Raw genomic sequence first — 26,920 nt, 5'->3', positions numbered from 1 at the left:
TGCGGAAGATTCCAGCATTTGCTGTTCCCTTTGTCTCCACTTTACTGAGGGAGTTCAGAGCTGTAAATCTGATAATTAAAGCTAATTTGTTAAGTGGAGACATTTCCTTACCAAAAATGAGTTTAAGAAAACATTTATGTTGTTCATAAGTGATTGGAGCAAAATTAGGCCATTTGGCCCATCATGTCTGTTCTGCCATTCAATCATGGCTGATCTATCTTCCACTTTCAACCCCATTCTCTTGCCTTCTTCCCCATAACCCCTGACACTCGTAGTAATCAAGAATCAGTCAATCTCTCCCTTAAAATTATCTATTGACTTGGCCTCCACAACCGTCTGTGGTAATGAATTCCACAGATTCACCACTCTCTGACTAAAGAAATTCCTCCTCATCTCCTTCCTAAAGGAACGTCCTTTTATTCTGAGGCTATAAACTCTGGTCCTGGACTTTCCCACTAGTGCAAACATCTTCTCCCATTCATTCCTGGGATCATTCTCGTAAACCTCCTCTGGACCCTCTCCAACGCCAGCACACCCTTCCTCAAGTCAAGTCAAGTTTATTCGTCACATACACATACGAGATGTGCAGTGAAATGAAAAGTGGCAATGCTCGGGGACTTTGTGCAAAAAACAAACAAACAAACTACAAACAGAATGGAACAGAATCACATATTCTTTTACATATTAAATATTGTGGGCGGAAGGAAAAAGGGAAAAAAAAACAGCAATTAAAAAAAACCCAGTACAGTGGTTCAGTAAAGTTAGTCCCTGGTGAGATAGGAGTTTACAGTCCTAATGGCCTCTGGGAAGAAACTCCTTCTCAACCTCTCCGTTCTCACAGCATGGCAACGGAGGCGTTTGCCTGACCGTAGCAGCTGGAACAGTCCGTTGCAGGGGTGGAAGGGGTCTCCCATGATTTTATTGGCTCTGGAGTTGCACCTCCTGATGTATAGTTCCTGCAGCGAGGCGAGTGAAGTTCCCATAGTGCGTTCGGCCGAACGCACTGCTCTCTGCAGAGCCTTCATGTCCTGGGCAGAGCAATTCACAAACCAGATTGTGATATTTCTGGACAAGATGCTTTCCACAGCCGCTGAGTAGAAGCACTGGAGGATCCTAGGAGACCCTCCTAAAGTCCACGATCAGCTCCTTAGTTTTTTTGATGTTCAAGAGGAGGGGCCCAAAATTGCTCACAATAATCCAAATGTGGTCTGACCAGCACCTTATAAAGCATCAGCATTACATCCCTGTTTTTATATTCTAGTCCTCTAGAAATAAATGCTGACACTAGGAAATGGTGTACTGGGGAAAACCTTGTTGGTGATGTAAATAAATTCAGGCAACAAATTGAAATGGGAGAAATCGCATTTGCCAGCTGTGATGTAACACTTCTCAAGTCGATGAATAAAAGTATCAGACAGTGTATGAGAGCTTGCATGATCATGCTTTATTCACTAACATGAGGTCTACACAAATCACCCGTGGACTGTGATAACTGACAAAACTAATCTTCCACCTGTCTTAACTCATCATCATTTGTCTTTCAGTCTTAACCTGGAATGGCAGTGCAGTCCAATGCCAAGAGAGTGTAGTACTGTCTGAAATATGTTGGCCTTCAGCACAACTTTAAACTATAGACTATATTTGCAATCTCATGTAAGCGCAAAGATCCTATTGGCACTTTGCTGAAAATCAGGGACTCGCTTTGTCATCACCAATACTCCTTCCTGAACCAATGCCACTTAAACAGTGTAGGAAGGAACTGCAGATGCTGCTTTACACCGAAGATAACACAAAATGCTCGAGTATCTCAGCGGGACAAGCAGCATCTCTGGATTGAAGGAATGGGTGACGTTTCGGGCGGAGACCCTTCTTCAGACTGAGCGTCAGGGGAGTGGGAGACACAGAGATTAGGAAGTGTAAAGGGCTTGTCCCACTTGCATGCGTTTGGCGCGACCAAACGGAGGCGGAGTTCACGCGTGACTTCATTTGCGTCATGCTTACCAATCAGATGGGCAGGAGGCAGGCCGACTGAATTTGGGCGTCGCACGGTGTCGGTCGGTGACGTCATCAAACAACGCCATGCCGAGCGGTGACATCATCGCACAACGCCATGCGCTAGGCGTACGCCGTCAAGACGCTGCATACGCCATCAAGGCGCTGTGTACGACCGCAATGCACCTGCATGCAGACAGGCCGTTGGCGCGCGAAGATTTCGGACACTGCCAGAATTTCGGAGCCCCGCGCAATGTCGGGACCAGCCCCACACAACTCCGAGCTTCTAAGTGGGACCGGCCCCGCGTCATTATCTGCACCCTTCCCTATCTCCACCTGACTCATTTACCGATCAATCTCTCCTTATCTCAATCCACCTATCACTTACCACCCCCTTTCCCATATCTGTTTCTACCAACTTTCTCCCCGCCACTCCAACAATCTGAAGAAGGGTCCCGATTCAAAGCATTGTATATGTTATAGGATCACACAGCAAGGAAACATGCCCTTCAGCCCAACTTATCCATGTCAAACAAGTTGCTTAATCGAGCTAGTCCCTCTTCCCTGCACCAGGCCAATATCCCTCCAAACTTTTCCCATACATGTATCTGTCCAAGAGTCTTACAAATATCGCAGTTGTACGACACGTCATTGGGCGAAGTCGACGAAGAGGCGACTTTTTCCATGTCGCCTCCCTCGCGGCCTAACACCATGGATTGGAGTCGGGCCCGGAGCTTCAGCAGCGGGCGCACCGTGGACTTTTCCATCGAGGAGCGGGCAAATCCTTGCCCGGGGGTCGCCAGAGAGGAGTGGTCCGATTGCTGGCCTGGTGACTTTGGCATCATGGGGCTGTGGTCTGCGGAGCTTCTAGCCGCGGGTGGGGTGTGGACTTACCATCCTGGGATCCCTTGCCAGGGTATATAACATCCTGGCATATAACATCCTGAAGCCGCGGTCTCCTGTAGGAAAGTGTCGATTAGGGCACTCCAAGTGTGTTTGACCATCCCAATGTCGGAGTTTTGATCATCCCGACGAGAGGGCCTGTACATCGGGCCGACCTTAGCGGCGCCTACGGAGAGTTTATGTCCCAGTCCACGGATGAACAAAGGAGGAGGACTGACTGAACTTTGTGCCTTCCACCACAGTGAAGAATGCTGTGGTGGATATCTGTGTTAAATTCTATTGTGTATTGTGTGGGTTTTTTTTTAAGTGTATCGTTGCTGGTAAATTAATTTCACTGCACCTTCGGGTGCATGTGACGAATAAAATTGACATTGACATTGACTTTGGGTGGCAATCTGTCCTTTCGACTTTTTTGTTATTTTTAGTGTGTCTAAATATATGTCTTACTGTTTCTCGGTATGTCTGATGTGGGGGTTGGGGGGAGACCGTTCAGTCACTTACCTCGACAGAGATACGACTTTTCTCCTTGTCGCATCTTCGCCCCCCCCCCCTCGTGGCCTAACAACTGGTTCGGTGCAGCCTTTCCAGACCGGAGACTGGAGACCGGCCCAGAGCTTCAGCAGCAGGTGTGGAGCAGACTTACCATCGCGGAGCCTGGGATCCTTTGCCGAGGGTCGCCAAAAGAAGTGCTCCGACTGCTGGCTCGCGTTTTTTTAACATCGTGAAGCCGCGGTCTCCGGTAAGAAGCGGCCGATTCGGGAACTCCAAGTTCTGATCCGTCCCGACGTCGGAGTTTTGATCATCCCGACGAGAGGGCCTGTACATCGTGCCATCTGTAGCGGCGACTGCGGAGGGTTCAAGGCCCCGACCAGGGGTGAACAAAGAGGAGGAAGATTGAGTGAACTTTATCGCCTTCCATCACGGTGAGGAATGTTGATTCCACTGTGATGGATGTTCATGTTAAACTCTGTCATGTATTGTGATCTTTTTACTTGTATGGCTGCATGGTAATTCAAATATCACTGAACCTTAATTGGTGCATGTGACAATAAATACGAACTTGAACTTGAACGCTACTGTTTCCTCTGGCAGCTCATTCCATATATGCACCACCCTCGGGTATCTATTAAATCTTCCTGATCTTAAACTTGTGGCCTCTAGTTTTAGGCTCCCCTCGCCTACACAACTGGTGGGGGGGAAACAGTGGCTATTCAACTTATTCATGCTCCTCATGACTTTGTGTGCCCCTACAAGGCCAACACTCAGCTTCCTACGCTCCAGGGAAAAAAAGACCCAACCTATCCAGCTTCTCCTTGTAAAAGCCCTGTCCCACTGTACGAGTTCATTCAAGTATTCTCCCGAGTTTGCCCTGATTCGAACTCGGAGATTTAAAAAAACCCAGGAGAGCACTTGAATGAACTCGTACAGTGGGACAGGGCCTTAAATCAAACCCTCCAGACCCAATAACATCCTTGTAAAGATAGACATAAAATGCTGGAGTAACTCAGCGGAACAGGCAGCATCTCTGGAGAGAAGGAATGGGTGACGTTTCAGGTTGAGACAATAATTGTCAACCTTTTGTGTTCCTTTTCCAGTTTAATGACATCCTGCTGTAGCAGGGCAGTTAGAAGAATACATAGCATTTCAAATGTAACCTTATGAACATTTTATACAGCAGTAAAGTGACATCCCGACTCCTGTACATACCCTGACCAATAATCCATTTCATTCCACAGATGCTGCCTGCCCCTCTCAGTTTCACCAGCAATTTGATTTATCGAACCTTAAAACCAAACTGGAAAAGGGAGAAACTTGCATACTTAAAGAGTGGTATGGGTGGAGAGAATAAAGGGGAAGTCTGTGAGAAGATAAAGAACAAGACTGGCTGGGGAACACAATGCACTGGACAGGATAGACACAGGAGTTACTCAGGGAGTCAGGCAGCCTCTACGGAGAAAAGGAATGGGTGACGTTTCGGCTCTGAACCCTTCTTCAGAAGGAAAGATAGAGGTCAGGAAAAAACAGTGAGGGTGGAGGAAGGGTGGAGTCCATAATGGCCCATTGTTGGCTGGGGAAGATGTGCTAATGACTGGATAAAAGAAGATAGATACAAAAAGCTGGAGTAACTCAGCGGGTCAAACAACATCTCTGGAGAAAAGGAATAGGTGATGTTTTGGGTGGAGACCCTTCTTCAGACAAGGATGCAAACAGTGGAACTAGTAGGATGATTAGGGTGGGGGAGGGTTAAGAAATGCAGGAGTTGCTTGAAATTAGAGAAATCAACGTTCATACAGCTGCCCAAGCAAAATATGAGGTGCTGTTCCTCCAATTTGCATGGAGCCTCACTCTGACAGTGTAGGAGGTCCAGGACAGAAACATCAGTGTGTGGGGTGGGTGGGGGGGAGTTTAAATGTTTGGTAACCTTGAGATTGCGTAGTCCAAGGCAGACTGAGCGTAGCAAAGCGAGTGTCAAGTCTATGCTTGGTCTTGCTGATATATAGGAGCCCACACCTGCACTGTAAATATGACATCCATACAACACGTAACTTAAGATCATATTTAATCCACATACAGACTTAACAACATGTTAGTAGTCACTGCCTCCTGTCTGCTACCAAACTGCGTAGCATAGGAAGTAGGTGTTAATATAGTAAGGCGGGGTTAGTGATGCTAATCTATATATGATTGGTTGCATGCATAAACCAATCTACATCCTCCCCCCTTAAAGAGTGAGTATAGTGAGCACCCATGCCATTAAAGTTAAACAAATTCGCCATATCTATCAGGCGGTCTACTGATGCGGCCCGAATACGTATGGACCAAATCCTCCCCTCCTTCACCGGAAAGATTAGAGGGAGGGGGTGAACCCGGAAGTGAGAAAGCCGCGGGAGATATATATTCTATATATATAACCTATATAAGATTGGTTGCATGCATAAACCAATCTACAGGCACTGTATTCAAAAGGGAACTGCAGATGCTGGAATATCGAAGGTACACAAAATTGCTGGAGGAACTCAGCGGGTGCAGCAGCATCTATGGAGCGAAGGAAGTTAGGCGACGTTTCGGGCCGAAACCCTTCTTCAGACTGAAGAAGGGTTTCGGCCCGAAACGTCGCCTATTTCCTTCGCTCCATAGATGCTGCTGCACCCGCTGAGTTCCTCCAGCAATTTTGTGTACCTACAGGCACTGTAGATGAGATTGGAGGAGGTGCAACTTAACCTCTGAAAGGACTGTCTGGGTCCCTGGATGAAGTTAAGGGAGAAGAAAGAAGGACAGGTGTTGCATCTCCTGCAGTTGCAGGATAAATCTCCTGGGGAGGGGGTGGTTTGGGTGGGAAGGGATGAGTTAACCAGGGAGTTGCAGTGGGAATTGGCTCTGCAGAAGGCAGAAAGGGGTGGAAATAGGAAGATGTGACAAGTGGTGGGATCCTGTTGGAGGTGGCTAAAATGTCAGAGGATGATGTGCTATATGCGATGACTGAGGAGCTGGAAGGTGAGGACTAGGGGGACTCTGTCCCTGTTATGACTGGGAGGAGGGGGAGAAAAAGCAGAATCCTGAGATACAGAGGAGGCTCATGTGAGGGCCTTGTCTATGGTAGAAGAGGGAACCCCTGTTCAGTAAAGAATGTGGACATCTCAGATGTCATAGTATGGAACACCTCATCCTGGGAGTAGATGCTGTGGAGACTGAGGAATTAGGAGTAGGGGATGGAGTCTTGAAGCATGGTGGGAAGAAGTGTAGTCCATAGAGTGTAGGCAGGACGTCCAGTTTAATGTCCAGATTCTTGTTAATCCGAGCTGATCTGACGGAAGGAGTGTGGGGAAAGAGGGGGAAACAAATGCTAGATCTGGGATGTGCAGAACACAGTGGCTGCACATCTGGAATAATGCTGGGAATGCTGGAAATACTCAGCAAGTTGGGGAGGATCTGTGATCATGGTTGTATCATAGAAACGAAGAAAATAGGTGCAGGAGTAGGCCATTCGGCCCTTCGAGCCTGCACCACCATTCAATATCATCATGGCTGATAAACAGTATCATGACTGTTTGATTGAAGGCCTCTTGGTGAAATGTAACAGGGCAGTGTAGTGACATCTCCAATGGGGAGCATGGGATAGAGACGTTGATAAATCTAACAGGCATACGTGGAGCATTTTACCACAAATAGGGGTCGGGATGAGGGGTGTGCTTAAGGACAGTTCTTACCGTACCGGAGATGTGATTACTTTCCGGATTGTGTCTCCAGTCACTCTTCGGCCTACCATCGATGGAGCTGGAGGCCTCCTCAGACTGACCTTGGGCCCCATTGCGGGGCGCGTAAATTGGAGTCGATCCCTTGCCTGGGGGAGCTCGTAGTCATGGGAGAGGCCGAGTCGGGAAGCTCCGACGTCAAGGAAGGCTCGACCAGCCCCGACGCGGGGTCTGATCGTCCGGCGCGGGGAGCTGACTCCCCCAATGCAGGAGCTGATCACCCCGATGTGGAGGGCCATAATGCCGCCGGCTACGGGATTCAAGATCGTCCTGTCAATGGAAGGCTCTAGGTCCCCGACTGCGGGATAACAAAGGGAAGGGACGTAAACTTTTTTGAGGAATGTTGAGGAGTCACTGTGGTGGATGTTTATGTTAAAATGTGTTATGTGTGCATGACTGACTTGGCAAATGAAATTCCTTGTATGTTGCAAAACATACTTGGCTAATAAAGTATTATTGTGGTTGTGATTGTGATGTTGTTGGGTGGGATGAAGGTGGGAGGGACTGGTAGAAAGCAGAAAAAAACAATGCACTGCTGGCTCAGCCAACCTTTCCAGTTTCAAGATATCCTGGCACATTGGTCTAGTTCAAGGAGGAAATTGTAGTGGTCAGACAGCATCTGTGGAAGGAATTGGACAAATAACCTTTTGGGTCAGGACCCTTCTTCAGACTGTTGGGGAGAAGGGGTTTCAAGAGGGCCAGAACACAAAAACATGGATATAATGCTGAGGCTCCAGAAGGTGCTGGTCGGACCGCATTTGTAGTATTGTGAGCAATTTTGGGCCCCATATCTGAGGGATGATGTGCTGGCTCTGGAGAGGGTCCAGAGGTGGTTTACAAGAATGATCCCAGGAGTGGGTGGGTTAACATATGATGCCCTTTTGATGTCACTGGGCCTGTACTTGCTGCAGTTTAGAAGGATGAGGGGACACCTCATTGAAACTTGCCGAATAGTGAAAAAGGCTTAGATAGAGTGGATGTGGAGAGGATGTTTCCACTGGTGGGAGAGTCTAGGACTAGAGGTCATAGCCTCTGAATTAAAGGACATTCCTTTAGGAAGGAGGAGGAATTTATTTAGTCAAAGGGTGGTGAATCTGTGGAATTATTTGCCACAGAAGGCTGTGGAGGGCGTCAATGGATATTTTAAAGGTAGCGATAGAGAGATTCTTGATTAGTACGGTGTCAGTGGGGAGAAGGCAGGAGAATGGGGTTAGGAGGGAAAGATAGCTCAGCCATGATTGAATGGTGGAATAGACTTGATGGGCCGAATGGCCTAATTCTCTTATCAATTCTGACCTGATGACCTAAGAGGAGGGATGAAGGGAATAGTTGGATTCAGGTGAGGAAGGTTGATTACCGGATGGGTGGAAAAAGGAACCAAGGCTTTCAAGAGAGAGCTAGATAGGGCTCTTAAAAATTGCGGAGTCAGGGAATATGGGGAGGAGGCAGGAACGGGGTACTGATTGGGGATGATCAGCCATGATCACATTGAATGGCGGTGCTGGCTCGAAGGGCCAAATGGCCTACTCCTGCACCTATTGCCTATTGACCTGCACATGCTGGAACCCTGAGCAAAACACGGTGCTGGAGGAACTCAGTGTATCGGGCAGCATCTGTGGAGAAATGGGCAGGTGCTGTATCGGGTCGTTACCCTTCCTCGGACTAAGGCAGAAGCTGAAGGATGCAAATATGGAATGTGATAAGGAAGTAAGATGGGGAATGAAATGTAGAACCGGAGGGAAGGATGGCGTGAAGGGAATGGGGAGACGGGAATTGAGGAGCTTGGATTAAGGGAGGGGGAGAGGGATAGGAGCGGGTGATGGAGGTGGGAGAGTTGAAATAAAGGTGTGTGCGGGCCGGGGGAGGGGTGTTGAACAAAGATCATAGCAGAGCTCTGTGATCTTTGGTGTTGACTGCTTGGATGGATTGGAGAATGCAGTGTTCATGCCGCTGGCGTGCAGGCTATCCAAGGGGAATACGACGCTCTGTTCTCCGTTGTAAATGATTGTGGAGCTGATGTTTACACTGGGTTGCCTGTGCAAAGTCTCACGTTCATGTCGCCGCCAGCGCGGTCGACCTGTTTACGCCCTTTGCAAATTCAATCTCTGCCCTCTCTCTACCTCTCTCTCTGTGTGTAGGAAGCAACTGCAGACAGACACACAATGCTGGAGTAAGTCAGCGGGTCAGGCAGCATCAAAGATCCTTGTGCAGCATCTCTGGAGAGAAGGAATGGGGGACGTTTCGTCTCTCGCTGCCAAAGATCCTATCTTTGCTCCTTCTCTGACTCTGACTTTGTCTCTGTGGCCCTGTCTGTCCCCCCCCACCCCCCTCTCTTAAGTAAACAGTGATGGTTTAAAAATACTGAGCGCCCTGTCCCTCCCCCGGCAGCCTGGGCCAATCCCGCCGCCGCCATGTGATACGAACGTGGAAGATACGGAAAGTTTGCAAAAAAAGTTTCTCGTCCTGTTGTGTTGTTTAGTGTGAGTTGGCGTGGCGGCATCGGGGAGAGGCCCGGAGTGAGCCAGCGAGAGAGAGAGTGAGAGAGCGGACCAGCACCTTGACACAGTGTGATACAAACCAAGAACTGCAGAGGCCATGGCCACTGACACCCAGGGGTCGGGTAAGCAGCCTGCGACTCTTGCACCGTGGGGGTGGGTGGTGGTCACCCAGTTACTCGGGGCCTGATCACCCCGGGGAGTAGATGTGGTCCCAGCCCCGGCTGATCCTCCCTTGCTTCCCCCAGTTATTTTGGCTTCATGCCCCCGTGTGTGTGTCCACCCCTCGTCCCAAACTCGTGGTAAACTCGCACCGAGCCCCCCCCCCCCTCCTCCCCCGCCAGAAACCAACGCTCAGCTCAGCAAGAGTTGCACCTTCTCTCTCTCCCCGCCTCCACATGCAGTCGGGGACACATGTCAGAAAAGAATGTGTGTCTTTCCTCTGGAGAATGCAGCAATGAATGTGTGCAGGGAGCAGGGGAATCTGCAACTACGGTCACCTGAGCCCGGTGCTCTGCACAAGTGACGATTCAACTCGTTAGTGCACATAAGTGATTTGTCCCTATGGATCTTTGCTGTAAAGTTCTTCCCCAACACACTGTAACCTCGCCTACACTCGGTGACGTTGGTTCTAGGTCCCGAACACGTACACATTTGAAATTCCTTGGCTTCAAATCCCTCCTCCAACCCAAATCTATCTGATCTCACCCGTTTCAGCACCAGCCAACATTGTAACTACTTCCATTCCCCGCTGCTGGTTGCAGAGGTCCAGGTCGCAAGGAGTCTATTCCAAAATAATGGAGCCCACCTTACTAGGTCTTCCTGTGCCTTGGTGCCAATGCTTACAGTGCTACGAGTTGCCTTGGAACTGATGTTTTTGGTGAAGGTGTGATAGGATTGCCTCTCGGTTCCTTGTGGGCATGGAGTGAGTTGGCCTGACCTACCTGACAACAGTAATTGCCCTTGTGTATGGACAGCGGAGAAATGTGTACAGTGAGGATTCTTAACCATTTACACCCCTGATATTTTTAAGGCAGAGATAGATTGATTCTTGATTAGTACAGCGTCAGAGGTTATGGTGAGAAGGCAGAAGACTGGGGATAGGAGGGAGAGATACATCAGCCATGATTGAATGGCAGAGTAGCCTTGATGGGCCGAATGGCCTAATTCGGAGTAGAATTATTCCTTATGACCTTATGATCCTAAATCACCAGCATGTTTTAACCTTGATGTGTGGAAAACAATGTTTTATGACTGCGTAAAACTGATCCCAGGAGTGAGTGGGTTAACATATGACACTGCTCACTAGCAAACACTTTCTAATGCGCAGAATATCAGTATCCACCACCAGAAGTGTCTGGATAACACTGCCACATGTTACATTCTGAGGGACAGAGTTGCTCTGTGTCTTTGCAATCTAACACAAGGTATAACTCTTCAGACGCAAGCAACTACTGATATTGGAATCTTACGCCAAAATGAAATGCTGCTGGAAGAATTTAGCAGATCATGTGGAGGGAATGGATGATGACTGAAGAAGGATTCTGACATAGAAACATAGAAAAATAGGTGCAGGAGTAGGCCATTTGCCCCTTCGAGCCAGCACCACCATTCAATATGATCATGGCTGATCATCTAAAATCAGTACCCGGTTCCTGCTTTTTCCCCATATTCCTTGATTCCTTTAGCCCCAAAACATCCAGTGTATTGGCCTCCACTGCCTTCTGTAGCAGGGAATTCCACAGATTCACAACTCTCTGGGTGAAAAAGATTTTCCTCATCTCAGTCCTAAATGGCCTATTCTTAAACTGGTTCTGGACTCCCCCAAAATCGGGAACATTTATCCTGCATCTAGCCTGTCCAATCCTTTAAGAATTTTACGTGTTTCTGTAGGATCCCCTCTTATCTTTCTAAATTCCAGTTCAAAGATTTAGAAATATCTTTCTAAATTCTAATACAAGCCCAGTCGACCCTTTCTTCCATCGTATGTCAGTCCCGCCATCCCGGGAATTAACTTGGTGAACCTATGCTGCACTCCCTCAATAGCAATAATGCCCTTCCTCAAATTAGGAGACCAAATTTAAGGAGACCAAAATTGCACACAATAGTCCGGGTGCGGTCTCACCAGGGCCCTGTACAATTGCAGTAGAACCTGCAGGGCCAGACCTGAAACTTTGGCTGTCTGTTCCCTCCACTGATGCTGCCCGAGCCACTGAGTTCCTCCAGCAGTTTTTGTTTTGCGCAAGGTATAACCCAACGTCCTCATCCTCACCAGTCCACCTGATGTAGCTGTGTATAAGAGCTTTGGCAGAAATGATGAAAGTTTTTGTGGAGACACCACCCACCTTTACACTGAAGATACCCTCCATTGATTGATACTTTCTGGTCACGTGTACTTGGTGCAGTGAGATTCTTTGTGTGCATTCAGTACAAGTATGCAAGAGTAAAGGGTGACAACAAAGTTACAACAGTTTTCAATCGCGTCCCTCTTCCTTGTTCTTGGTGACGTGTCTTCCACCGACCACTGGGATTCACGTGGGCCTGTCCTCGTCAGACCTCACGCAGGCGATGTATTGGCGACGTCCCTCTCACTCGCCAACATCTCTTCTCGCTCTGCCGGCAACTGAGCCCGCTCCTGGTCTGCTCTGACCCGGTGGCCAGGCCCAGTCCTGGTCGGCTCCATTATTCTGTTTGGCATTATATCTGCAGAATCGGACAGACTCAAGAAGTCTAGCCATTTATGTCTGACCATCCATGAGACCTGGACCACTGCTATCTGCCTGGCATATCCCTCGCTCTACCGCTGCCATTAACCAGGGGGTTGCCCCCTGCCTCAACGAAGGTTGCAGGAGGGTTTGCAAGAAGTAACAATGGGCATACCTGAAATGAGATGGCATCCTGGTGAATTTGCATTGCAGGGCAACAAGCATGCTAAGTATGAAGCAGTAGAACAAAGTGATCCCACAATCGCAGGGTCATACTAAAGCCCCATCAACACCAGTCCAAAAGATGGGGAACAGGTAATTAGCAGCAGAGTTTCAAGTCTATGTCTGTTCTTATTGGTGACTAGACTAAGTGGGACCCGTTGGGGCCCATTGTCACACGGGAGGCCTGGTCCCCCAACGCAATGTTCCACCACTCACGCATAGCCCCCAACTGCGCAGGCGCGGCTGACGGTTTCCCTTTGTGATGCCCCTGATATCCCCTCACCCCTCCACTACGCCCCTCACCCCTCCACTACGCCCCTTGCCCTTCCACCCCCCCGCCCGCCCCATGCACTCACTCCATCCCCCCCCCCCTCAACCCCCCCTCCCCATCCACTCTTAGTGGCTCTCCGGCGGCGCAGCCATTCCCGCCCATTGGGTTCCCATTGTGACGTAGAGCACGCAGGTATTACTGCGCAGGCGCAGCTGACGGGCACGGAAAGTGGGAAAGGGATTTATTAAAGTTTAAAACGTGAATAACTCTTAAAATATAACAACAATTTAAACGTTAAAGAGGGGGACGGCTTCAGGCAGAGGCTGTTGCGTGCTGTGCTGGTGGGGGGGGGGGGGGGGGGCGGTGGGTGGGAAGCATTCTGTAGGTGGGGGAGGGAAGCGTCCTGCAGCTGGGGACAGCTCCAGGTGGGGGCCAGCGGGAGTGTTCTGTAGTCGGGGGAGGGGGACGGCTTCAGGCAGGGGCCAGCGGGAGTGTTCTGTAGACGGGGGACAGGAAGGGCTTCAGGCAGGGGCCAGCGGGAGTGTCCTGCAGCTGGGGGGAGGGGGACGGCTTCAGGTGGGGCCTGTTGGGGACTGGTGGGGGGGGGGGGAGCGCTGCCTTGGCCTACTGCTGCCAGGAGCGTCCTATAGCCGAGGGACGGCTTCAGACAGGGGGCGGTGGGGGGTGGGCGGAGAGTCCTGCAGCTAGGGACGGGCTTTCTGGAGGGTGTTGTGGGCCAAAGGGGCTGGTTTCCAGAGGGCTAGTATGAACATTGTCGGCCGAAGAGACTTATCTTGGGCTAGTATAGGTGTTGTAGGCCAAAGTGACTGGTTTCCAGATGGCTAACATGGACATTGTGGGTCGAACGGACTTTTCTTGGGCTAGTATAGGTGTTGTGGGCTAAATGGACAGCAGCTGGGGCCGGTGGGAGCATTCTGTAGCTGGGAGGCGGGGACAGCTTCAGTCGGGGCCTGTCGGTGGGGGGGAGGGAGGGGGCACTGCCATGGCCGACCCCTGCCGCTGCCTACCCCTGCCGCAGTCGTGGCCTACCCCTGCCGCTGCCTACTGCTGCCCACCGGATTCAGGCAGGGACTGGTGGGGAGCATCCTGCAGCTTGGGACGGGAACAGCTCCCGGCCCCGGCCTCACTCAACGGCTCTCGGCCCCGACCACACTCAGCTGCTCCCGGCCTCATTCAACGTCTCTTGGCCCCGGATCCGGCAGCACTCAACGACTCCCGGCCCTGGCCTCACTCAGCAGCTACCGGCTCGTCATGGTGGTCGACACAGATGCAGTCAGGACAATGGCGAGTAAGATGACAAAAAATCGTAGCGCTATCGGGTACCGTTTTTGCGCAAATGTGAAAAAAACGCACACCGGAAGAGGACAAGATGAGAGTTTTAGTTACGTATAGATGCCCATTGTGTGAGTGCCAAAGACTAAATGTAGCTATTGCAAGTATATTTAGCCTGCAGTGCTGAGTGGGAGACCTATCTCATTTCCACACCATGTGTAGGAAGGAACTGTAGATGCTGGTTTAAACCAAAGATAGACACAAAATGCTGGAGTAACTCAGTGGGACAGGCCGCTCTGGAGGGAAGGAATAGGAAGGGTTTCGGTTCGAGGCCCTTCATCAGACTAGTCAGGGGAAAGAGAAACGAGAGATATAGATGGTGATGTTGTGAGATATGGAATAAACTAATGAAAGATATGCAAAAAAGTAACAATGATAAAGGAAGCAGATCATTGTTAGCTGTGGACGAGGTGAGAACGAGAAGCTGGAGTGATTTGGGTGGGGGATGGATGGAGAGAGGGGGGAAAGCAGGGCTTACTTGAAGTTAGAGAAATCAATAAGCCAAGCGAAATATGAGATGCTGATCCTCCATTTTAGCCTCACTCTGACAATGGAGGAGGCCTAGGACAGAAAGGTCATTGTTGGAATGGGAAGAGTTTGGCAACCGGGATATCGGGAAGGTCCAGGCGGCCTGAGTGAAGGTTTTAAACGAAATGATCACCCAGTCTACGTTTGGTCTCCCCGATGTATAAGAGTCTTAAGGACTTAACTAAGGGAGGTCCCTTTGCAAGGTAGTCAGAGGAATGCAATGAATGCAGGCCTTGCCAGCGGTGCCACAACTTGCAAATGAACTTTTTAAGAGGAGCCAGTGACCGATTTTTGAAGTGTGGTTATTGTGTGGGAGCCCCTCCGAGCAGCAATGTAATAAATCTGAGAGTTGGAAATCGGAAGTTTGCATGAATCATTGAGGATGAATCACATGGAAATTGTTCCACCCTCGTAATAATACCATCTAGTTTGCAGCAATACAGCGGACATTTCCAACAGATACACGCAAAATGTTGGAGTAACTCAGTGGGACAGGCAACATCTGTGGATAGAAGGAATCTGAAGAAGGGTCTCGGCCCGAAACATCACGCATTCCTTCTCTCCAGACATGCTACCTGTCCCACTGAGTTACTCCAGCATTTTGTGTCTTATCTTCAGTGCAAATCAGCATCTGCAATCCCTTCCTAGACGTTTCCAATATATTGTTATTGGATTATTGTGGTCATGATAATCGCTCATATCTAAGCTTCCCCCCAGTCTAGTTTCAGTCAAAAAACTAAATCAAGCACTTGAACAACTAATCTCTATTTTATCAATGCGCAATTACAGTTCAACTACCGTACCTATCCCACTGCTGGTTCGATCCTTGTATCTACCTGATCAAGCCCTCTAGGCTTCGCTCAAAAGAGACACTCCACGCAGTCCCAAGCGCTCTCCCAGAAGATCGATGTTAGGCCTCATGGTAGCAGACTTGTATAGGTCCCGGGACCTCGAGGGGCCGAACCACATGGGGGTGGTCTCTGAATAATCCAATTACAGATATGGATTAACCCCATACATAACAGACATTTCCCTAACCCAATAATACAGCAGCGTAATACATTGTATTCAAACAGGACTTCTCAAGGAAGCCAACTTAAAAACATTTAACCTGATCTGCAAAAACCCAGACAAGGCTCAATACCTCACCCAATCAACACTCGACAAAGTGGAACTCTGTAGCATTATTTACAATTATTTAAAAGGTGTATGTCTGGTTTGCAGCCATCCAATCCATGCTATGCATTTTGCACCTAATTGACAGGGTCTGCAGATGTTCTTATTCGTTTCTTGCAACATGTATCTAAGCGCTAGACACACTGGTACCACTCCGCAGCTTGTCCCAGCTCTGCAGAGAGCAATTCCAAATTGACCAAATCTCCCAGCAGCCCTGAAGCTTTTACCCCATTTTAAAGTTCTAGCCTCTCCAATTTGGCAAGGATTAACATTCCTTTCTTTGTATCATATATGATAACCCATCATTTATATATGATAACCCATCATTTATGATAACCAAAATAGTTCAATAATCAGCTAACCAGATGTACATATGTGTGTACATTACATTTCCCATCTATCAGCAACACAAGATGATGTTTCTTCCCAGAATCTTGTCAAGCGTCCTGAGTTTTCATGGGCATAGCTTCACAATTTCCGTCTGATGAGTCTTCACCTCCTGAGTTTTCGTGGGCGTGAATTCCCTCCATCTGTGTTGCTGCCCATTCTTCCATCACTTTCCACAGTCAAACCTAAAATCTGAAATTCCTGAAAAACCTGGGACAAAGCAAGTTACCATCATGCACCCATGCTTTCCCATACATTCTCTATAGTTCCCTAATACTATTCCTATTCCTACCTATTATATTACTGTATCCCTATTCCTATTCTGTTCCCTAATATACTCTTTATTATTCTAGGATCAACACTAATCAGCCTTCTTCATATTCACACAACGTTCTAATATGTATATCTGATGATGGGTCCTCATATAAAATTCAGCTGGGTTCAGTCCAGATTTCCCTACAGGCGTGATTCTAATTTAAAGCAAACCATGATAAATGTTCCAATTTAACCAAATTCAGTCTCAGCCTTCAATTTCATATGTCGGTGTCCATCTCATCCTTCTCATTCCACAGCATTATAGCCGATAATACAATTCCATTCCAAATCCTGTGGAATTCCCAGCTGTTCAAATTTAAACAATTAATTTTCATATGTTGTAAATTTCATCATAAATCCAATCAAGACTGCCTAATCCAGGGACAATTTCTTTCCACCTTGATAATAGAAGCCGCCTTACCATCAAGGATTAAACAATTTAATTCCATCGGTCAAATATGCACTGGCTCTGCTATTCTCAATACCTATTCAAGTTTTTCCCTCTAATTTACTCGGTCTCTCCTCCAGTACCTCTTCTTATTTATGTATGTCTCCTTACTATGTATGTCTCCTTACTATGTATGTCTCCTTACTATGTATGTCTCCTTACTATGTATGTCTCCTTTCTATGTTGGCTCTTTACTATGTTGATTCTCTACTATATTGGCTTCGTTCTCTGTCTAGGGATTCTCGCTTTTACTAGTTCTTTTTATCTCTAAGTATCTTTTCAGGATGATTAGTATTGACTTTCCGAGGGGAACTCATACATTTTCAGTCTACCTCATCATTTTATACGACCACCTTACGTTTCCGAGGTATGTCTTAATTCCTGACATTCGCTAGGGTCTGTCCCTTCCTTGATAGTAACTAAATAGTCCAGTCCCATCTTCGACTATCCTCCTATGAGTGAGACAGCAGAAGAATGCCAAATTAACTGTCAATTCTCTCACAATTTTAAGAATGTATCCCATAAGCCCTCTTTAAATTAATTTACTGTAAACTAAATTTTGGCGCAAAGTGAGTATTTTGGCCCGAACCACAGAGGAATTCCTTTTTTTAATTCAAATCCAATTCTTAAAGAGTAGCTTATCCCAATAATCGTTACAAGTTGTCGGTGTTGTATCTTTTAAAGATGATGAGAGTGTCCTTTACTCTCCTTCTTTTTCTTTCTCCGATAGCTAGGTGATCTAAAAGTTGGGCACTAGGGTAGGTCCTTTCTTCTTTTCTGATGGTAGTTTCAATTACAAGGGAGTAGGGATACTGAGCAGCAGCTTTCTCTGTCTACTGGCCTTCCCAAATATCTTAAAGGGGCAGGACAGTATTATTTCCTCACCTGTTTCTGGGGAGCTACATTACCTTTTGCTGTTTTCTTCCCTTCGTTCTTCAGGGGTCTGTGCATTATTTCACCTCACTCCCCAGATAGTGTCTCGTCCTGCAGGCACAAACTCAGTAACACATTAATCTTCTTTCCCCACTCCCATTCCTCTTGTACAGTAACTTTGTTTCTTCTCTCCCTAGTGCCATTTACATTCCTTAGTTGCCATCCCTTCTAACGCTAGCTACTATGTTCCTTTTCTTACTTTCTTTATCGCCCCTTGGTTTTTCTTCAATCCTGCTATGTTCTGCCTTCTCGCTGGACACTCCTTACTCCAGTGACCCAATTGCGTGCAGTTGAAACGAGCTACATGATTTACAATCTTCTTTAAGGGGTTTTCTGGGGTAATCATAACATGGTTTATAATTTTCTTCTGTGTGATTTTCAGTTTTTACTACAATAGTACATCCAATTTGTTCATTCTGGTAAATTACTTGAGGAGGTTCTAGAGTAGGGGTCATGTCTCCACGCCCACAATTCCAGGGCGGGTTGGTGAGTCAGGACTGAGAAAATGGGTTAGCTTGAGTGAAAGGTGTGTGACTTCTTAGTTCCTGACATTCGGACCATCTCTCTCTCTGGTCTATTGGGTCCCAGTAGTCTCTTGAATTAAAGGCCCTCCCATTCCTTGGATTTCGGATGTGGCTATATTCTCTAGGATCTCTAATTTCTTCGTAATCCTGGAAATCCTTTCTTTGACCCCTCTCTTTCATTCGTTCCTTTGTTGGGCAGGCCCGACTCCAATGTCCCATTCCACCACAAGTATAGCATTGATTAGGCAACATGGTTGGTCTTATTCTACCCCTGTGTACCATTGGAATGGGGTCTAAATTGGGAGTGTAGAGGTGATAATAATCTGAGTAATCTGGGACCCTAATTTCTCCCAATCAGTAATTTGCTGGTACTCTGGGAATCCATGGTTCAGAGTTAGATTTTGGTAATTCTTCCTTGGTTATGTGTTCACTTTCTCTCCTAGTTACAGGATAATTTTCCTGGTTCCTACCTTCCTTCCAATAATATCTCACAGCTCTGGCTATTTGACTGGCTCGGTTCTCAGACCAGTTCCTGTTATCAGTTTTAATTAAATCCGCTATTTTAGTGGAGAGACAATTCAACAAGATAGCCCAATATTGAGGGGAACTTGCTCCATTCTGTTAGTCTAAATCACCGGATTGGTCCATATATAATTTTGAAAAACGTTCAAGAAATTCGTCTGCTCCTTCACCCTTCTCTGGTTTTATTTCCAGAACTCGACTTAAATCGCCTGGTTTCTGGAACGTTTTTGTAAGGGCCGTTAAACCAGTCATCCATTACATTGCACTGTCATCCATTGCTGCGTTTTACAATGTTTCATAAGTCGGGTGTCCTAGGGCTACTAGAAATTTGGTATTCTCAGCTGGAGTAATTATCTGTTGTATGGTCTCCCACAAATCTCGGGAATCTGCATGACATACACGCATTGATATACACGCATTGATATCCATGCATTGATATACACGTAAATAATCTATAAAGGCAGCAGGTGACTTCATCCAACTGGGGATTCTGTTTAGTACTGCCATTATTTCAAGGGGCTTCCACGGCATATGGTATGTCTGTGGTACGGGGATTATTCATACTCACTGCGCTGGCTGAATCTGCTGTACCTATTCCTTCCCTTACTGGTAACTGCCCATGGGATACCTGTTCAATTTGCAAGCTTTCGGTTACGTCAAAATCTATCTCGGTATCTAAAATCACTGTCTCACTCTCAGATAAATCTTCCTGTTCACTGGGGGTTTCCCGATACTGCCCAAATAAATCATTCCTTTCTACTCGAGTATTCTGTCTAGGTTGTGGTTCACAGAAATACTCTGGCGGTGGCACTATATCTAACATACCTTTCTTTTCTTTAAACACCGGAGCTAACATTTTCGTTCTACTCCGGGTGCCATAAGCCACTGGACGATCCATCAATGATGGCGTGGATCGGATCGAAGGATCTGGTACCTCAGTATCTGCTGTTGGTAGAATCTGTTTCAGAGGTAGAATCTGCAGGAGTTGTTATAGATTCTGCTAAAATACTTATGACAGACGCAAGTCATACACGGCGCTAATGAAGCCTGGGAAACGCAAGAGGAACATGGTGGGAGCTGCGAAGTTCCACTGGCGTTAACATTTGACCACTCTTCTAAATACTCATCTCCTTCCCCCTCAAAGTCAGCACCAACCATAGGATTCCTAATCTTTAATTTTACAGGGACTAATGTTCTTCCAGGAGATCTACATTTCCCTTATTCTGAGTGTTTCCCTTCATCTTAGGACGACAGATGGCACAATGGGCTAAGTGTTTGGCTGGCAACCGGAAGGTAGCCGGTTCGAATCCCGCTTTGAGTGCATACTGTCGTTGTGTCCTTGGGCAAGACACTTCACCCACCTTTGCCTGTGTGTGAATGTGTGTGAGTGATTGGTGGTGGTCGGAGGGGCCGTAGGCGCAGATTGGCAGCCATGCTTCCGTCAGTCTGCCCCAGGGCAGCTGTGGCTACAGAAGTAGCTTACCACCACCGAGTGTGACTGAGGAGTGAATGAATAATGCGATGTAAAGCGCCTTGAGTATTAGAAAGGCGCTATATAAATCCCATCCATTATTATTATTATTATCTCCACTCCTGTCCTTCCCACTGCCTGGAGGTCGATCTACTTTACCTTCTTTTAGTTCTAGTCCAAGTTTAGCGATCACCTTGTCCCAATTAGCCATTCTCACAACCTCCTTATTCGCCTTACGTTCCTCGAAATATTTTCTCCATAACCTTATTAATTCTTTTGCACTTTCGTTATTACTATGCTGCCAAATGATCCGTTCTATGTATTTTATTCCTCTTACTGCTCTAATACCCCCTGGCGACCATAGCTTATTTTCTAATTTCTTATTTAACGCTCCTGATAAATTTCTTAATTTTTCTTCCTTGTGAGGAAACTCATTACATATTAGTTGCAATGGGCTCTTTTCCTCTTCTGTTACATCTCGATCAACATTATTCCCCATGCTTCCGAACACCTAATACAGAATTTTTAAATCCTTCCTTTTGATCCTTAAATTTACCCAGCTCGCTCCTAGACAATGGCTGATGGTTCAAAGCGATCGCAGCCTTGAAACTCGTTGCTCCTTCGCTCCACAAATCCTACTCTCCTATTCAAATTCTTCTCCTATCTCCCACAAGTCCACACACTTTCAACCTTACAACTTTCTCAATCCCCAGCCACTCAAGAATCAAAGTACTCCAGGGAACAATCAAACACATCCAAACACAATCAAACACACTCTCGCACTCATTTAATCCTCAATCAAAACATCCAAAAATCTTCAGACACGTAAGTAACACAGTCCACAATCAGGATAACACGCTACCTATTACTATCAGGCACAACCACACCCCTAAATAAACCACAAACATTCGTCTATTATAAATCACGCACTCTGAAAAGTCCTCCTCGTGGCGCAATCGGTCAGCGGGATGACACCTCCCCCAATGTAGCGATCGAAAGAATACAACCCTTGAACGAACCACCCCGATTCAGATTCTTCACAATACGATCTTAAACAAATAAAAATATTTAACTCAAACACAATCTTACTTCAAGTTTCTAAATCCGTAAACACTCGCACAAGCAGCAACACAAATGATGGTCTGCGGACTTAACAAGATCTAAATCTAAACTTTCTAACTCTCTATATACTCTAAGTTTATTCACATACACAGAATATTTACAAAATCCGGATCCCATGACAATACGAAAAGCTAGATTTTTACAATTTACAAAATGATTTTAAAGCTCTCATGCAGTTCACGAACACTCGTGAACCTCTTCCTTTGATACCGAAGATTTCCCCCTTCCTAGTTTATTCTTTGCTGAGGGGTACTATTCCTTAAATGATTACTTTTCCTCCCGAATGTTACTATCCTTCTGCTAAGACTGGACTTCTATAGGGGGACCTCTATTCCCCCCCCCCCCCCCCCCCCCCCCTCTCTAAGTTCGATATAATTAGGGGTATCCTTCGCTATTCGGATAACTTTTCAAGTAAACAGGTTTCCGTCTCTCAGGTACTCTTCGCTGTCAGGTACTAATCAACAATTGATCAGAGGGCTATTATTCACTGTTGTTCAGCCGCTATTCAGAATCGATCACGGACATGCACCAACTCTGAAGTTCTATATACAGGAATTCGAATTCCATCTTACTGGCAGAACTTCAATATGAAATTCAGTATTTGAAAATTTGGCTTTGCAGTTATAGACTGGAACTTCTAATTTTAGTGCGTATCTGTCCTACTATGCGGGCACTCAAATCAAACTAAAATTGCCCAGTTGAATTATTGAATGGACTGGAGTATTCCGGCCAATCTATACTTTGTCCACCCAAGCTCAGTACCTTTACGAGGCTCCTGGTCCATCACTTCAGAGAGAGACTCAGATACCCTCCCGCAGACATTCCTCTCTGCTGAGCACCGAGGATTCAGCACATAGCCGCTTTGCGCTGTGAGTTATCGATGCCGATTTTCAGAGCGCACCTTTTCAATTTGCACTCCCGGCAAAGATCCGATCGATACGTAGGCCAGACCTGTATTTTAATACCACACCAATTGGATGCCAAATCTAACCCTGGGCCATTCCTTGCCCGATGAAGCATTTTTGGCTCGCGTTAAAGCAGTTGCAGTCTGCCAACTACGACCAAAGTGTTGGGCCTCTAACCCAGGAATGGGCCTCTAACCCAAACCCAGCAGGGCCTCTAACCCCACCCTAGTTTTATGGGGCCCCTAACCCAAAAGAGCGGTAATCAACCCCCGTGCTTGCTAGACTCTGTACTAAAGATCTCGATTAGACCCTTTCCCAAGCCCGCGAATGATCGATCCGCTCCGACTAATGAAGTGCTGAAAATCAATGCGAAAACCGCACCGTGGGCCCGATTACTGCACTCGCGATCGAAACAGCTCAACACAGATGATCGCAAACTTGTGTTTGGGGGTCTTTTGAGATCCCGGACGAGCCCCCAATGATAATTACTCGTATCTAAGCTTCCCCCCAGTCTAGTTTCAGTCAAAACACCGAATCAAGCACCTGAACAACTAATCTTTATTTTAACAAAGCGCAGTTACAGTTCAACTACTGTACCTATCCCACCGTGGGTTCGATCCTCGTTTCTGCCTGATCAAGCCCTCTAGGCCTCGCTCAGACAGAGACACTCCAGAAGGGCACGCAGTCCCAAGCGCTCTCCCAGAAGATCGACGCTGAACTTAGTGGTAGCGGACTTTTATATGTCCCGGGACCTCGAGGGGCCGAACCACATGGGGGTGGTCTCTGAACAATCCAATTACAGATATGGATTAATCCCATACATAACAGACATTTCCCTAACCCAATAATACAGCAGCGTAATACATTGTATTCAAACAGGACTTCTCAAGGAAGCCAACTTAGAAACATTTACCCTGATCTGCAAGAAACCCAGACAAGGCTCAATGCCTCATCCAATCAACACTCGGCAAAGTAGAACTCTGTAACATTATTTACAATTATTTACAAGGTGTATGTCTGGTTTGCAGCCATCCAATCCATGCTGTGCATTTTGCACCTAATTGACAGGGTCTGCAGATGTTCTTATTCTTTTCTTGTAAATTGTATCTAAGCTCTAGACACACTGGCACCTCTTCACAGCTTGTCCCAGCTCTGCAGAGAGCAATTCCGAATTGAACAATTCTCCCAGCAGCCCTAAAGTCCTAGCCTCTCCAATTTGGCCAGGATTAACAGTCATGTGTACCCAGATACAGTGGAACAAATCTGTTTGCATGCTATCCAGTTGAATGATACCACACATGAGTACAATCAAGCCATATATAAGTTGTTTGCAGTCTTAAAATAAAGTTTTCTGTCCTTTTGATGAGACGGGATGTGATGCAGAGGGGTAGAAAGAGAAAAGAGAATCTGTTTATATGAAATTTTGTTTTTCAAGTCTGGTTTTGGACACTTGCCTCATGGAGAAGCCTCCTTAAATTGAGATGTGGTTGCAATGACAAAGGATAAACTGGATTAATTCTTGTTCTTGATATATTATTCATCCAAATTTGCTGCCACAAACCACATCAGTATGGCATGACCTTCACTTTGTTCATCCATTGTTGTGTTTAGTTTTAGGTTAGTTTGGAGATGCAGTTTGGAAACGAGCCCTTGGGTCCACGGACCAGTGATCCCCGCACATTAACACTACTCCACACAAAGTAGGGACAAGTTTTCATTGAAGCCAAGCCAAGGGAATGTGGGAGGAAACCAAAGATCTCGGAGAAAACCCATGCAGGTCACGGGGAGAACTTACAAAGTCGGTACAGACAGCACCCATCGTCAGGATCCAACATTGGTCTCTGGCGCTGTAAGGCAGTAACTCTACTGCTACACCACTCCCCCGCCCAGCGCTCTAACAAAAAAAAAAAAACCCGAAGATAGACACAAAAAGCTGGAGTAACTTAGCGGGTTAGACAGCATCTCTGGAAAAAAAGAAATAGGTGAAGTTTCGGGTCGAGATCCTTCTTCAGACTCTGAAACATTACCTGTTTAATTTAGAGATACAGCACGGAAACAGGCCCACCGAGTCCGCACTGACCAGTGATGCCCGCACATTAACACAAGCCTACACACACGAGGGACAATTTACACTCCAAGCAAGTGTACAAACCCAAGCCAATTAAGCTACAAATCTGTACGTCTTTGGAGTGTGGGAGGAAACCGAAGATCTCGGAGAAAACCCACGCGGTCACGGGGAGAACGTCCAAACTCCGTACAGACAACACACGTAATCAGGATCAGCCCCGGGTCTCCGGCGCTGTAAGGCGGCAAATCTACTGCTGCGCCACCGTGCTGCCCGTATTTCTTTCCAGAGATGCTGTCTGACCCGCTGAGTTACTCCAGCCTTTTGTGTCTACCTTCAAAAGAGACACTGTTTCAGGTTGAAGACTCTTGGTCAGAACTATGAAAATAATCTAATTAGTTTAATTCATTATTTATGCCTCTTTGATTTCTAACATAAAGCTGTAAATTGGGAGGAAAATAGGCCATTTGGCCCCTCGAGGCTGCGCTGTAATTTAATAAAGTAATGGGTGACCTGTACCTACTCTGCGCTCCTGTGTCCTGTAGACATATTCCACATGATGCTTGCACTCAACATATATCTGCCGTTTGGCATTCCACACGGGATTGTTCCCTATAGGGGGCACTCTCATTCTTCCATCTCTCACTCGCACCTTTCATTGGAACTTCAGGAAGAGTAACACCTGCCTTTTTCCCCTCCTCTCTCCAGGGATCCCAACACATCTCATGCGTTTATTATATTATAATTGATATATTACTTCAGGTTCAGTGCACTTAATTTGTTCCTCGCAATGTTGTCTTTTTGACTGTATATTTAAAAAAATCGAATGGAGGTCGGTGAATGCAGATGCTCTCTGTTTAGTCCACAAGGTAAACCTAAGATTCCAGCATCCTGCTGCTTTAGTTGTCCCTTGCTCGCTACCTTCTCTTTGGGCTTAAGCTATGGCTGTCCAAGCCTGGACAGGCTATGACTGTCATAGAGTCATGGACTTGTGCTGCGTAGAAGCAGGCCCTTTGGCCCACCTTGTCCCTGCTGACCATGATGTCTTTCTACGCTAATCCCATTTGCCTGACGCTAATCCCATGACGCCAATCCCATGGCCCATATCCCTTAATTGTTTTCCGATATAAATGTCTAATAGGCGTTTAAATGTGGTTATTATATCTGCCCAGGCTACCTCTGCAGCCAGCTCATTCTCAATATTCACCATCCTCTCCCTGAAACACTTGACTGCCAAATCTCCTTTAAATTTCTCCCCTCTCACAGACGCCACTTAAACCTCTGCCCTCTGGTTCTAGACTCCCCAGCGATTGGGAGAAAGATTGATGATCTAGTCCATCCGTGACCTGCATTATTTTATATAGCTCCAAAAGGCTACCTTTCAGACGTCTATATTCTTGTGACAATAAATCCAGCCTGTCCAATCTCTCTTTATAACTACAGACCTCTGTTCCAGACAATATCTTCGTGAATTTCTTTTTAGTTTAATTTAGTTACGAGATACAGCGCTGAAACAGGCCCTTTGGCCCACCGAGTCCGAACCAACCACAGATTCCGCACATTAACACTATCCTACACACACCAGGGATAATTTTACATTTACACCAAGCCAATTAACCTACAAACTTGTACGTCTTTGGAGTGCGTGAGGAAACCGAAGATCTCTGAGATAACCCATGTAGGTCACGGGGAGAACGTACAAACTCTGTACAGACAAGCACCCGGGATTGAACCTGGGTCTCTGGCGCTGTAAGGCAGCAGCTCTACCGCGGCTCCACCTTCTTTCGAAGGCTGCCACATCCTGTAATGTGGTGACCAGAGCTGTATACAACCAAGCCTAACAGGAAATGTAATCTTGCCTTCTGATGAGACACATTACAGCTTTCAGTCCTGAACTATGAGGAAGTCCTCTGAAGAAGGGTCTCAACCCGTAACGTCACCCATTTCTTCGCTCCAGAGATGCAACCTGTCCTGCTGGGTTAAAGGCCTGTCCCACTTGGCCGTCATTTACGCGACAGGCCGGAATTGACTGACGCGCGACTGTTGCGCACGTCATCACGTGTCCGCGCAGCCGTCTGGATCGCGTGACGTCATTTGAAGATAGACACAAAATGCAGGAGTAACTCAGCGGGACTGGCAGCATCTCTGGAGAGAAGGAATGGATGATGTTTCGGGTCGAGACTCTTCTTCAGTCTTGGCCCCGCTCTGGGAGTAGGAGTGGGGTCGGATCCGGATCCGCAACGGCCGTAAGCCCCAGGCCGAGCTCGGCGATCGCTTGCCTGCTTCTGCTGCTGTTGGAGGTGAGACGTTGGGCCGCGCCAGGGTGTCCC

At 47.0% G+C, this 26,920-nt stretch overlaps 1 protein-coding gene across 2 annotated transcripts in view; it reads left to right on the top strand.

Annotated features, from left to right (window-relative positions):
- The first annotated feature begins 9,546 nt into the window (after positions 1 to 9,546).
- The window catches only part of LOC116978683 (programmed cell death protein 4-like), a 54,527-nt gene continuing 37,153 nt past the window's right edge, over positions 9,547 to 26,920 (top strand). Inside the window, exon 1 of one of the 2 annotated variants that reach the window (XM_033029999.1) lies at positions 9,547 to 9,768. In XM_033029999.1, the coding sequence (XP_032885890.1) occupies positions 9,744 to 9,768 (25 nt within the window). In that variant the 5' untranslated portion in view covers positions 9,547 to 9,743. The remainder of the gene's footprint in view (positions 9,769 to 26,920) is intronic. The other variant, XM_033029998.1, reaches the window with a different exon arrangement.

This window comes from Amblyraja radiata, chromosome 11, assembly GCF_010909765.2.
Source record: "Amblyraja radiata isolate CabotCenter1 chromosome 11, sAmbRad1.1.pri, whole genome shotgun sequence".
Classification (NCBI taxonomy): domain Eukaryota; kingdom Metazoa; phylum Chordata; class Chondrichthyes; order Rajiformes; family Rajidae; genus Amblyraja; species Amblyraja radiata.
The sequence above is the reverse complement of the archived record's forward strand: the minus strand, read 5'-3'. Positions and strand labels throughout refer to the sequence as shown.